This window comes from Aulonocara sp. 'chitande type north' Nkhata Bay, linkage group LG17 (genome assembly GCF_057382095.1).
Source record: "Aulonocara sp. 'chitande type north' Nkhata Bay isolate Kocher_YH1m ecotype deep benthic linkage group LG17, A_spYH_male_GT1.1, whole genome shotgun sequence".
In the NCBI taxonomy this organism is placed as follows: Eukaryota; Metazoa; Chordata; class Actinopteri; order Cichliformes; family Cichlidae; genus Aulonocara; species Aulonocara sp. 'chitande type north' Nkhata Bay.
Window position 1 is genome coordinate 29,373,672 of NC_141360.1, and position 14,609 is coordinate 29,388,280.

Here is a 14,609-nt window from a genome sequence, read left to right on the forward strand (position 1 = left end):
CACCCACCCAGCTGTATAGAAACTCCGTCATGCTAGCTAGCACGCAGTACGAGTTATTGTAACTGACTGTAAAAAGTCAGCACAACGAAAATAAACTCCACCTAAACTTGGTTTATATCTGACCCAGATAGGCTGCAGGTTATAACTTCTTACCTGAAGTTCAGTTCACCTGACACTCGGACCGGCGGCCGCCTCGGATCTCTCCTCCTCCTGCCTCCACTTTCCCTCATCCACCTGCTGCCCTCTGTGGAAGCTCCGCCATAGCCACCACCAAACAACTGAGTTATTTTTACACATCGGCCAGCATCTGGCCAATCCACCACCTCTCATTGTTTATACCGTTACAAAATAAAACCCCAAACAACAAACAAAAAACATCGACCCATAAAAACAAAAAATCACATCGGCCCAACGGGCAAATGGCCAGTCCAGCTATGGTTGTGCCATCAGTTAACCCTTCGTGCCCAGGGTTGCCGACCCCTGACCTAAAACATACCCTCACTAAATACTACTTGGTGGATGGCAAAATATAAACATTGCAGCAACTCAGTTCTTTTAGATACATAAAGATGAGCTGCTGAAGCTCAATGCAGCCAAAGCGTGCAGATGAGCATCTCTGAATGCACAACAGGTCAAAGTGCAAACAGCAGAAGACCACACAGTGAGCAGCTTTTAAATGCCACAGCCTACACCAGCAGCTTTATGACCACGGAGAACCCGTGTTCTAACGACTGCTTTCAGCAGGATAACAACTTTTCTTGGACTTACAGTCACAGGATCACAATCGAAAACAGCACCTTTGGGATGTGATGGAACAGGAGATTCATGTCCTGGAAGGAAATGCAACAAATCTGCAGCAACTGTGTGATTCTATCATGTAAATATGAACCAAAATCTCTCAGGAATCTGTCTCATGAAGAATTAAAGCGTTTATGAAGGGGAAAGCCGTCCAACCCAGTGCTAGCAAATGAGCAGTGAGTCGAGGTTTCATACTACACCTCGACAAACAAATGTATCATGAATGTGTCTCTTCAGCCAGTACAGATTTAATCAGCACAGATGTTTTCTTTTTCTACTTATCCATGATCCCCTGCCTAGGCTTCTGCCCGTCAAAAATGTGCCTCTTCAAAGACTCAGTCAAAAATATTTTCTAGCATTTGCCTTTTATTAATAAACTCTAGCAGTAATAATACATTCTTTAAAAACGTGTGACGTTTTTGGCTGCAGAAACGGACAAGTGGGATTTCATTTGGACTAAAGGACTGGCTTTTTATTGAGCAGCAGCGATGGTCTGCTTGCCTGTCTGTGCTGCCTATGTTATCTATTTCTGTGATGCAGTAGGTGGGAATAGCAGACCATCAGGACAATCGGTGACACTTGGGCCCAGTGTTTCCTCAGCTCCCTCCCTTGCTTAATCTGTGTTTTCTTTGTGCTATCCAACATCTCGCTCGTCACTAATCCACACTCGCAGCGCCTCGCCACTGACTCAGAATCTCAAGATATTTTCCTTCCCTTTGTGTGCCTTTCCATGGCTTTTCAGCCAGGTCATGACACAGTGATTCAAGCTTTTTCTAGCGCTGGGAATAATGTGGCCGCTTGTTTTGTGAGTTATTTAAACACTAAAATCTGCCCTGAAAATAAATTCCTATGAAATTCAGTGAAAGTGTTGATTTAAAGAGAGCGATGAGGTTTTTTTCTTATGCAGGTCTGGATGCACTTCTTTTAATGACAAACAGAGCTGTCATTAAAAACTTGTAAACCGAAGCCCACTGGAAATCAAGTGTCTGCTTCACAGTTTTCAGTGTGTTAAATACCTATTTTGTCAGGGTGACTGACCTGCTAATGCAAAGCGCTGCTGAATTCTTATTATTGCAGTATCCTTGTTAGGTTTGCTCTTCGGGAAATAGGCTTTAAACCATATGTATGGTGATTTGAGGAGGCAATGATGTGGTTTATGTAAGATTTGGCAAAGCATGAGTGCTTTATGATTAACAGTCATTTAATGTGGAGTAGAGCATTTATTTATATGGCAGGCTACATTAAATGTTTATGGGCACTGTATTATAGACCCTTTATATTATTTTTTGTCAAGTTGCAGGCAAAAGCCGATAAAGATAACCTCAAGAAAAAAGATCAAAAACAAAGAAGAGTCAGATGAGTATTTCAGGGAGTTTACCGCACAACAACCTCCAGGATTGACAGAGAATTCGCCGAAAAAGGAAAAGAAATTCTGCGTGTGACAGGTGTCTGAGTGGTTCAACCTGCTGCTGATGGTGTCCAACCATGAGGTATACCGACTATTATTTCAATTGTCTATGTTTATATATGCTTTTACAATTTCACTGACTTATTAATGTGGTTTCAAATAATTACGTTGGCATATTTACACTCAAGACCTGTTGTTTTAAGTCCTTTTAAGCATCCTAATCCGTACGTGGAAACTTTAGATGAAAAGAAATGGTTTTCTTCCTTGTGTTGGATTAAAACTGCTGAACTATTGTTACCCGATTATGTCCACATTGATAGCGGTGTTTTTATATTTTTTGGTCTTTCATTTAAGAGATAATAATGATAATATTTGTATTTTTTTCCTTTAGATAATTTTTGTCCGTTTACTTCATGTAACTGTTAATAAGCACACTTTTATTTATTTATTTTGATATTCTTTACCGAAACAGAGTTAATTTAATAAGGGGAATGTAATTTTCTATTTAATTAGTGCCATATATTAGGCATTCTTTAAGTGCATGTGTAATTAATCATTTTAGCTGTTTAGCTCCTAGTAATGAAAGACTAGCTCGCAAGCGCCCCCAGCTGAATGGCAGCTACAGTTATGTGCAATAGGATTAAAAGGGAGTGGAATGACTGCACTGTTTGTGGAAGCCACAAAGGCAGGGTCCCCTTAAAGATCCACAGCTAAAACTATGAGTCAGGCAAAGACTTACACTGTTAAGAGTCCCGCAATAAAAATAAAAAAGACTATATGGAGCTGAAAATTAATATAATGGATCTACTTTTATAGAAACCTCTGCCTCAGCAAAGATATCAAGTGTTACCTTCATTTCCCATTTAACTCAGACAATTCACCTTTGAACTGATTTTTATTTTATATTTATTTTCAACAGAAGCAGAATATTGTTAAGAGTTTAGTGTCTAGGCTCAGAGCTCATCACTCCCAGCAGATACTTTAGTGACTGATGAGTAAGTACCCCCCCTCCTGTCATTTTTTCAGTGTAACAGTCTCCAAACCATAGATCTTGCTGGCCCCTGTTATTTTACTGCTACCTCTACTTGTGGCTTCCCTGTTATATCCGTCTCGTCTTCATTCGCATGTTTTTTCTCTTGGTTCTGACCTTTCTTCTCTCTCCAGAGCATACCTCCACCTTCTCCCTGCAGGTCAAATGTCACCTGTAAACATCATTATCCACAGACACTCCTGCCTGACCTAATCTGTCAGTCTGTAGCTTAACTTCATCCATCTCTTCTCCACTCTGTCTTCCATACATCTCCTGCACCACCCTCACATACTTCTCTGCCACTCCGGACTTCCTCATACAGTTTGGGTCTTGGCAGCTCATCATATGCTTTCTCTAGATCCACAAACACACCTTTCTGCTTCTCCATCAACTCTCTCAAAGCAAGCATGACATCTGTAGTGCAGTTTCTCAGCACAAAGCTATGCTGCTGCTCTCTTTTTTAACTAGTTTTATTAGCGCTTTCTTGTTGTGAAGAGACAGACAGCGCTAACCACCCTGATATGCTACTAATTTAACTCAAGTAAAACAACAATTTAGAGGTTTTAGTCAATTTTGGTCACATCTGACAAAACACCATGCCTGACGAGGCTTAGACGGACGTTTATTGGAACATATTGGGTAAACTCTTTGTCTAAATTCTGCCCCTGACAAACACCCTCCATGTTCAATAATGAAGAAGACTAAAACTAATGAAAGTAAAATAAAACATTTTAAAAGGATAAAAAAAAAAATTACTTTGGCCTTGATTGTAGATAAATCTTCAAATTGGACTGTTGTCGCAAAGAGGCTACAAATTCTCTTCCAATACAGATATATTTTGTTTCAGCCAATGGGATGGATCCAATCCAGTACGAAAGGGTTTTAGTTTAAAAATTATTTTTGAGAATTGTTTTTTGTTTTTAAACGGGCAGGAAACACTTCAAAACTGTACTTTAAAAAAAATCACTTCATGTAAATTCAGTAGCTGTGCTTCTGCACGACTTACATAAACTTTTAAGTGAAAACAGTTGATTTTACAGCCCGTTTGTTAGCAGTAGCTGAGCAGGAAGTGATACATTTGAAAGATTTTGGAGGTGAATGTTAAACAAGCTCAAGCTTAGACAAATTAGCATCGCTAATTGCAAATTTTGTGGTTAAAAAAAGAAATTAAAAAAACCCCAAACTGTCAAGCTTTTAGTGAAAGACCTTTGCTGGATTGTGGTGTTTTACAGGAAACAAAACCTTTTATCTGCATTGAAGTGCTCCATAAAAAAAACTGAAATCCTGAGCTTTATGTCTAAAGGACTTTGTTTCAGGTTGCATTTTCGCATTCTTTCATTTTTATTTGAGGAAAACATAACAAAAACCCACGTTTAATTTGCTTATTTTTTATTCATCAGATTTTTAATAGAATGCAAAGGTCCATTATGTGGAAACAAATTCAAACACTGTATCTGCCATGGCATACAGAGACAGGAAGAGAAGAGACTGCCAGAGACAGGATCATTACCGTTATCAGAATGTAAACTTTACAGAAGAAGAGATGATAAAATGCCACGTGAAGGCATCGATATTTACTGGTCATAAAAGTGTGACAGTGAATAAACGACGAAACACTCCCCACAAAAACATCTGCAAATGTCATAATCACACAGATATACACTGAAGACAAAAATAATTCATCCTTTTTTTTTTTTGTTTGTTTGTTTTTTTCTTTTCAAGTCTGTGTGGCTTCACCTACAGCACTTTTCTAAAACAAAGCAATATACACCTTTCAACATATCCTCACATTTACAAGAAATTCATTAGGGAAGCATTTGTTGCTTAAAAAAACAAAGATTAAAAAAATTGAGCTTTTTCCTGCGAAACAGACGTTCCCTTCCGAGTAAAGAGGAAAGCAGGGCTTGGGCTAGAGTGTCAGAGAGCAAAGTCGATGACTGGCTGAAACACATACGTAGGCATCACTTATTATCATTCACACAGGTACTGCTGAGAGGATAGTGTGGCAAATAACGGACCGGCAATAGTGCAGGCGCTGATTAGGGAAACTAAAGGACGAAAGGAAAGTGATTCTTGCATGATAATTATTTTTTTCTTATAGCTTTGCTAGCATGCTCTATATGGAGCTACTGGGGCTAGCAGGAGGACAAGATGTAAGAGAAGAAGAAAAGCCAGATGGGAGGGTTGAAATGCTAAATATGAGGGAAGAGTGAGTCGCGAGCTTGTTGTTTAGTTCGTCTTCTGTCCAAAGCATCACTTGCCGCCACGTTGGTCTTTGGAATGGTGTTTAATGGATGGTCTGTTCTCTTTTTTGTGCATCTTCTTTTATCTTTCCTTTCTTTAACGGCTGTAACCAAACTCGTCTGCGTCGTCGGCACGGAAGTCTCCATAGCGCCAAATGTTGAGCTGATGGGAGGACAGAGACAGATCTCATTGACCATACTGACACAGATAACTGCACAATGTGGTGAAAATGCCCCATTGCTTTGAATGGAACTTCCAATAACCTCTCCAGCACATTGCATGTTAAATGGACAAGAAAAAAGAAAAAGAAGCTAAAGGGAAGAGAGAGCTCAGTGCAACACACAGAGAGAGCTCAGTGCTTTCACAGACCAGTGCGAAGAGCCAGCATCATCATCATCTCCATCACCATTTAATCGGACCTGCGTATCCAGGAGGTTCGCAGTGCCTCAAACGCCACCACGTCTATTACTTCTCCTATTCCATTACACTGACAATCCTGCACTGCCCCATAAACCATCTCGTTTGCCTGAATGTCGGCTTTACCGCGACGTGGTTGGCAAAGAGTGTGCGCACTTTGGAACAGCACCCAGTTAGTTACTGCCTTTTTAAAAGCCGTAGAAGCCGTCCGGTCTGGAGGTGTTTGTGTGTATATGTGCAGGTCTGCTGTCTGGGATGCTCCTTTTATGGCTCTCAGAAGCATGCGCGTTCAGCTGTTAATGCTGTGATTCATACCTAATTACTGTGCTAATTAGCAGTAGTTATTAGAATGAATGAAGCCGTTTCCCCGTTTCGCACTCCGCTGCCTTTTTTTCCTGCTCCTCCCTGACACCCTGAAAACATGGCAGTAACTCCGATTGTGATTACAGTCAATTCCACCTCTGACTGACTCATTGTCTGAACATGCTGTATAACCGCCGGGTAGCTAAAGCGGCACAGGAGGGACTGATTCTTTTAGAATGTAGAGCCATCATGCTTTACAAGAGTAAACAAAGCGACATCCAAGTGTCTATTGCATGCTCCTGGGGCTCTTGTGAAAGGCTTTTTCTTTTTTGTACGATCCTGTCAAAGTCTCCAGGTTTCAGCCCTTGTCAACAGGACTTATCTGAACAGACCTTTATTACTCCTCTATTATTTTTACATAATGTCTTTTTTTTGTTACTCCTCAACATAAAGACCATAACCATAAATGTGTCCAATTGTTCACATCTCTGTCCTGCTACTAAAAATCAGTTTATTTTTCTTTTAAAGGATGGCCCCGTAGAGCCGTGTTTGACAAGTGAAAGGTTGATGGTTCAAGTCAAGCTAAAGACACTAATCCCCTTTGCGGTTGTGTCAGGAAGGGCATCTGTTGAAAAACGTGCGGCGCTAACCGCTGGGACGACCCCTTGTCACAAGAGACGAGGTTCAAGTGGCTTCTATTTATTTATGTTTTAAAGGATCAGGATTCAGATTTCCTGAAGAAGTTGGGTAATGTAGTTTAAACTCTTTAATCCTTAAAAATAACTTACTAGGAGAAACCATAGAAGCTCTTTTCTGAATTTTTCAGGCCTGCTTATAGAACAAAATGACCCAGTGCGCTTCAGAGATTAGTGACGGTGGTCTCCGCCTGTGCAAACTGTCCAAATAATCGTCAAACCACATATATCTTTGATGTGCTGATATATATGCATTAAGGTACAGGGCAGGTCATCACTCTTATGGAGGAACGAGTCATATATAGTGCACTGGTGACTTTTAAAAGCAGCAGGATGAATATGTTTTAGTTCATTATTGCCAAAAAAAGGCAATGACTTTCTAGTTTCTTGTGCATATTTATGATATATCAGTACACAGATGCTTTTGGAATGGAGGAAGTAGAAACTTCAGTAGAAAAGGAACCTTTGAGCGTATACAGCACTTGACCTAGACACAAGTGTGGCAATTTGGACATGTTATGAAGTCTAAACATCAGCTGTGTAAGGGGGGAAAAAAACACAACACAACAAAACACAGAAATGAACCATCAATGGTCTCCAGGCTTTATATGTGAAGGAGGAAGTTCAATATGATGTTCACTCTAAGTGAAAATCCCATTTCCACTCACTACCTAAGGAACCCCACACACAGTGAAGCGATGTATAGAGAAAAAGAAATTGAAACAGTATTACGAGAAAGTAAACAATGGCACTCGCAGTGCGTCTGGAGAGCTGGACTCTCGCAGCCCTCCCCGTCCATCTGTGCTACACATAGCGCGAGATAGCACTACACATTAAATTGTAACCCCCCACCAACTAGTCCCTAGAACTCTCTGGTCTGAAAGCACTTATTGTTTTTACATTTCCTGGGTTCCTTTCCAATCTTTTGCTGCCAGTTTCACTTGGCTGGCCGCACAATTTACTGGTCACAGAATAAATACATTTGCGGCGGATTGTTATGTCAAAACTCCGACTCGACTCATTCCAACATGAGAGCCCAGTGTGCTAGACCCTAAATCCTATTCATTCCTTCCTCACTATCCCCACTGCACTCTTTTGCACAAATCCCCACCCCCTACTTTCAAAGAACGGACCTGCACAGACTGTGGGCAGCAGTCCATATGGGACAATGCGGACTGCCAATGTAATGTGTGACATCTTGAGAAAGAGAAAAAGCAGCGAGGAGAGGATACACTTTCTCTCTGATAGTTTCCAAGGGAGAGTAATTAGTGTTGTAATGTATTCTTGTTTTGGCATCAGTAGATTTCTCAAAGAGGCAGACAAACTACAGGAGGAGGCGACGGAAAAGTGGAAAAAAAAAAAGGAAAAAGAAATAGAAAACGACAGACAATAAGATGGTGGCTGGGATGAAGTGACTTACCCTGGCACTCTTGGCAGATTCTTGACTGTTCAGGTACTCTGTCACCTGAGGCAGAAAGAGACAAGTCATTAGCATATCACATCCCTGCGTCACCCGTCGGATTTTAAAGGATTAAGGTGAATCAATGCATCCTTTCAACCTGTTCTGCCCCTGAGACATTTCTTTTACCTGCATACATGGAAATTTACAAGTTTTTTTTTTTTTTTTGCACAAAGTTCACTTTTTATAAAGAAGGGTACTCGCTCACCCTCCCCTTCAGCACTAGATGGAAGGAGCGCAATGTTCTCTGAAGATCAACGAGATCGAAACAACACGCAGACACAAAGTGGTTATGCTACTGCGGGCGATGCAGATCACACAAACATGCAAAGGAAGCACACGGAGCTCCCGACGTCATGTTCCAGTGCAACGCTTTCTGTAACTGAGTTAATCCACCAATGGGAGTGGCATCACTTCATGCTAAGTCACTCAAGATAAGAGTGACTCTCATACTCATGCCTTCCAGCCTTGGGCCAACACGTCGATGGTGTGCAGAAGATTTTTTTTTTTAAACAAGTGCATTTGTAAGACACCTTCAAGGTGTTCTCCTTTGGTGTTTTTTTCCTCTTTTTGTACAAAACCAGTTGTCTTGTTTTTGTTTTGTTTTTACAGTAAGGTTGTGGAACAGTGAAAACTAACAAGGAAAGAGTCAGCTATGAGCAGTACTGTATAGCTAACTATAGCAACTGTTTGCTAAACAAAAAGCATTGTAACGGATACTGTAGGTGCTGTGCAATTAATCAGCTACAACTATAAAAACAACACTGCACGGCACTTTGTAACGACAGCCTCACTCACTGACTCTCCGATAGGCTCCGGCAGGTTTAGTTGAATCGAGCTTTTTCTCAACCAGAAGTGCAAAATCAATTCAGCTAATTAGAAACATAAAATAGTGTAAAAAGGAACCGAAGATACAGATCTGCTGTTTTCTTTAAAAAAAAAAAAAAGATGAAAAGGTATCAAGTAATCATAATTATTTGTTGAATCAACTTGTAAATAGCAAATACAGCCAACCTGATGTTTATTCACCAAAGGCTATGCAACAATGAACTATCAAAGTCTGCAAATGAACTTAAATGCTAAAACCCGATGCCTTAAAAAGCGGAATTAAGCTATGACATTATGGTAAAGCAACTGAGTCTAGGCTAGAAACTTGAGCATGTGCCATCTCAGGGTGTATTTTTTTGATAAAATCTTTAAATCTAAACTTTCTAATCTGTGATAAATAAAACTAATATGAAATAAAAACAAAGAGTACAAGTTTAAAGTATTATTCAAGCTGTAAAGTCCCCAGATAGTTCTGCCACATACTGTATATAGAAACTCTTTCCACGCTATCCATTTGCTCAATAGAAGTGCTGCTTTAAAAACATCTACTCAAAGGTAATATGCACATATTGAGAGTATGGAGAGGATTATACAGGAGTTGGAGGAGAGAAGAGCAAACCAATGTGCAGTGTTGAGCATATTGACTGCTTCTGCTAGAACAGCCATTTAGCCTCATTGAATGAACCAGTGATGAGTCATGGGGGGGGATAGAGAGCCAGTTTGCTTAGGTGGGTACAGTGTAAGTGGATGTTTGGACCTTGAAAAGCTCAAGCAACAGACCCCTGGAACGAGATGTCCTCCACCACTCACAATATTGGATAAAATTATGCACGAGGTACACAAACACAAATAAGAGGTTGCACCACATCTACCGAATAAGCACTATCTGTACGATGCATGCATGAATTTGTTCATTCCTGTCTTTTCTGACATAGTGGCAGACATAACCATGACAGTAAAAAGAAAACAACTTAAATGAAAGAACACAAAGAAATCAAAAGTCAATTGAAAGAGAAGTCATTGTATTTCCACATAAAAGACTCCGTTTTTCAGCATGTTTTGAAGGCGATTATAAGAGCAGAAGAGCTGGTTGGCACATACACATCTAGAACAAGGATGCCAGATGTTAAAACAGTCGAGTGTGGATGAGGCTCTGGAGTTTAATTGCTTAGCTAGCTTGTGCACATAGGTTGATTTGATAGCTGCGCTGCATATGGCACAGCCAAGATAACAGACCTGTCTGTCTGTGTGAGCGCGTGCACATGTAAGTGAGCGGCTGAGGAAAGTGCTGTGGCTGCACAAGTCATCCGTCAAAGCCAGCTAAAGGAGAGATTTTTTTTGTTTTTGGAAGGCATTGGGATCTGGCATCTTGGTCCCATCAGGCAGATGTCACCATATGGAAGACCCAGCCGAAGATATTTCACAGACACAAAAGGCCAGTGATGCCATTTGGGCTTTGGAGGAGAGCTCTCAGTGCTCACAGCAGTCTTTCCCAGTGCAACACTTGGACAGCTAGGGGAAGCTAACATGATGGGGAAGAGGGTCTCATACGCGCCAAAGTGGATTAGGCAATATATAAACACAAAAGAGAGAATTGCATTTGTGAGGACAAATGGCAAACCCCAAAAAGAGCTCAACTTTAGAGGAAATGTATTCCATCTGCACTTTTTCCAAACTCCATAGAGCTGAGAGGCTGAATCCAAATGCTAAGTATTCTGTGAAAGATGCAAAGTCAAGAGCACTACAGCACAATATGCACAGATGATATGCTGCCATACTGAAATTATCATGGTGGGCCTCTTTGTACAGTGGTCGGGAGGGTGCCTTTCCTGGCTCACCCTCATCTTTCACTGTTCCCCTCACTTCACTTCACTGAACACAAATGATGACAGACTTTGGATTTCGAACGGCTGCACGTATCCTGTCCCGGATCCTTCTTTTCATAGCTTTTCTATTGGCTCCAGTAGAGAGGCACAATGGCTCATTTGTGACACAAAGTGATGTAAAACTCGTCTGGAGAGGCAAAGAAAGGGAATATTTATCTTTATAGCAAACAAGGGTGTCATCATATAGATGGAGGAGGAAGGGAAATGTGGAAATGATGGCAGGGAGGTAGAATAAGTAAAATAATGTGCACGTAAAGTAAAGAAGTCCAATAAGAAAAGGAAAGAAAATGCAGAGTTTGTAGAGGGTTCAGGTAGCAGAAGGCTGCGGGCGACAGTGAGCTTGTCTGGATGACCCTACGGAGCTCCCATATGCCAGACAGATGCCATTAACGGTGAGCAGTGGCTATGGATGCTGGCACCAGAGAATATGTTGTTGGCTAAGGAGGCTGCAGCGTACGTGGGAGTGCTCCTGAATGCATGTGATTTCATTCTTTGCAATTACTTGCAACAAGAAAGTTCTACTGTAAAAGACTGAGACTAAAAACATCTATCTGATACTCGCATTCGCACCAAAGGGGAAGGATCTGAAAATACGTTTTGACTCAGCGTTAATGTATGCAGGTAACTTTCTCACGCAAGACTTGGTGGGAGACTTTGTGTAAGTGTGATGCTTCTCGTAAGATGAACGACAGGTGGTGTCGGTCTGGCGGTTTGGCACTAATCTGTGTATCTGACTGGCTGTGAATCTGCGAGAGTGAGAGAGGCAGCGAGGGAGGGAGACCGTGCATTTCCCCGCACTGGCCAGCATGCCATGCCCAGGTGGTGTTCTGCTAAATGCGGTGTGAAAGTGGTGGATCGGAGCGAGCGCTAACGCGGCACTTTTGTGACAGGTTGTGCACGTCTGGTGCGTAGGTGAGCTGCGTCGACTTTGAATTTCACAGCACGTGAAAATGCTAAAGTAAAACCAGATTTAGTCAGATTTTTGGATGGCGTGTGTATGAAAAACAAGTGACTAATCGACGTTTCGGTGCCCGGTTGTGTTCACGTGGTCCTCGCTGACGATATGGGATGTCACAGGACTTAAAAACCACCCGAGTGGAAAGGGAACAATGAGGCGTGTCCTCTGTGCATGTTGCACTTTTCTCATTAGCAGCAATGATGATCAGGCGCACAGCCTCTCAGACACATGCAGTCAAACTCCAACATAAAAACTGCCACTAACAGCCTTTTGTCACTATTTCTTTGTTGCTGCTTTGCTCGTTTTTTTTCATCCCACTCTATCAATCCTTATTTCGTCTTGTTTCATGTCCCCCCCGCCTGCCATCACAGCCTCCTTTTGACTACACTGCAAACAAAAAACTCTGCAGCAGACGAATCGTCGTCAGAGCTTCTTCCAGAAAATAATAGCTTTCATGTCCGCAGCTCAGGGTGTTTCCAGTTGAGAATGCTCTGTTAAGCAATGGACTGTCCTATGAGACATCTTTCAATCAACATGTCCACGCATAGCTAACAAGGGAGGGACTCCTTGAAGGTTTGTCATGTGTCAGGACTGAAGGAATACAGTGGTGCTTATGTAAAGACAAGATAGAAAGACGCTGAATCAGATTTTTTATTTATTTTCTTAATAATGGATGTAAAACAAAGTAGATCTACAATGTCTGGCAATTAATTTTTTGTGTGTGGCTTTTATTTCTCCTAATCCTTTCTTTACTTTCTACTAGGGCTGCACAAATGATCAAACGCTTACAATGAACTATTTTTGTTGGCTTATTTGTTTATTTTGCCCACAAAGTGAAACTCTTCAGATTCAAATCCTGTCTTTTCCGTGAATGCTCTGGCATTAACTAAGCAGGAGAAATTGAAGCTTCTGAAGTAGACATAACCCAGCTGGGTATTTAACTTAGGTCCCTCATGCTATGAGGCAACAGTGCCAAATAATGAGCTACCAGACTACCCTTGTTGGCCTGCAACACTTATTAAAACCTGATAATCGAGATAAAATGAAATTAGCAAAACTCCATTTTGCGATGACCCATCGTTTTATCTCGTGTTAGAAATCACAGCACACCGCTTTCCTTTCCATCGAGTGCATGAGTGTCATTGCCCCTGTCTGCTGCAAACTAAGACTACGTCCTGTTACATGCTGGTCCCCCCAGCATGGCTGTCGGATGAGATCAGATGCTTTGTTGGGAACGTGGCATGACAAGCCCACCAGCGTAGGTTCGTGGAGTTAAAGAGGACACATTCGTGTACCCCCAGCATATACAACAAATGCAAATGCAAACAGTGTCTAGTGCTCTCCCAGATGTTCTGGAAGGAACTGCTCTTGTAAATATGCAATAACACCTCTGCATCTCACCCTAACGTGCAAATTTACTCTCATAAAAGTTGTGCAAGAACATTTTGCTCTTCTCCAGTACCATTTTATTTTTCCCAGCAAGGTCATATCACAAAACAGAATAAATTAAAACAGCCTGGTGCCTCTGCTCCCCTCCTGTACTCACCCCGGGGTCTTAGGAGGGAGGATGGCGCGTAACAGTGTGTGTGTGTGTGTGTGTGTGTGTGTGTGTGTGTGTGTGTGTGTGTGTGTGTGTGTGTGTGTGTGTACACATCTGCAGAAGGAATGGCATCTGTGAAGTGGCGCGTGTCAGTTAGGACATGTACAAAAAAAAAAAAAAAAAAAAAAAAAAGACCCTCAGAGCAGTGCCAGCAGGGGAGGAAAGTGCATGCTAGTGTGTATGCAGTCAATAACGGGGAGCAGAAAATGTCCATTAAAAGGCCCCATCTCTAACTCTACTTGTAAATTAGGTATTGAGCCATTGGTGGAGCGCGGTTATGCTGTAACACACCCGTGACACTCAGTGGGGGGGTGTTTATGTGTGCCCTGTGGGTTTTGGGGGGATGAAGAGGCTCTTGATGGGCTGTGACAGGCGTTGGGGGTTGAAAAGCGAGGGCATCAACCTGAAAAATCAGTCAACTGGTGGACTGGATATGGCTAAAAGCCATTTATAAATGACACGGTGACGACTTTTTGGGTTGGGGGCGGAGGCGGCGGAAATCTGATACACTGTGGGGTACCTACTTTCTGTACTCGGCCACACAAACTCCAACCTGCTATTTTTTGTTATTCTTCGTTTAATCTTATTGGCATTTTTATTACAATTTCACAAACACAAATTTTACTACATTACTATTTATCTTTGGTATTCATCACCCAGGTTTGCACTTGTGTGTTTTACTATTGTTTTCCTCCTTTCCTCCATGTCAAATACATGAGGGACAGCTACATATGTGACTCCTGTTCTTGGGGAACAGTGTTACATGAAACGTGGTTTGCCCACCAGGCCTCAATTTGTTACAAAGAACCTACTCTACAGAGGCAACAACACTCCCAGGAGGCATATCTTCAATGTCCAAAGCAGTGCCTTAACAGCATGGCAGCAGAGGTGCTCACCACATGAGACCCTTGACTGGAGACTAAAGGGGCAATCGTGGTTTGATAAATGGAAGAGGCGATCCCTGGAGGCAGCCCTCTGCACGT

The 14,609-nt window shown here is 41.7% G+C and overlaps 1 protein-coding gene across 1 annotated transcript in view; it reads right to left on the reverse strand.

Annotated features, from left to right (window-relative positions):
- Positions 1-4,608: 4,608 nt before the first annotated feature.
- snd1 (staphylococcal nuclease and tudor domain containing 1) overlaps positions 4,609-14,609 on the reverse strand; it is a 175,726-nt gene continuing 165,725 nt past the window's right edge. The window contains exons 23-24 of the mRNA XM_086269026.1: positions 8,316-8,360; positions 4,609-5,642 (exon numbers count right to left, since the gene is read on the reverse strand). Of these exons, the coding sequence (XP_086125152.1) occupies positions 5,577-5,642; positions 8,316-8,360 (111 nt within the window). The 3' untranslated portion in view covers positions 4,609-5,576. The remainder of the gene's footprint in view (positions 5,643-8,315; positions 8,361-14,609) is intronic.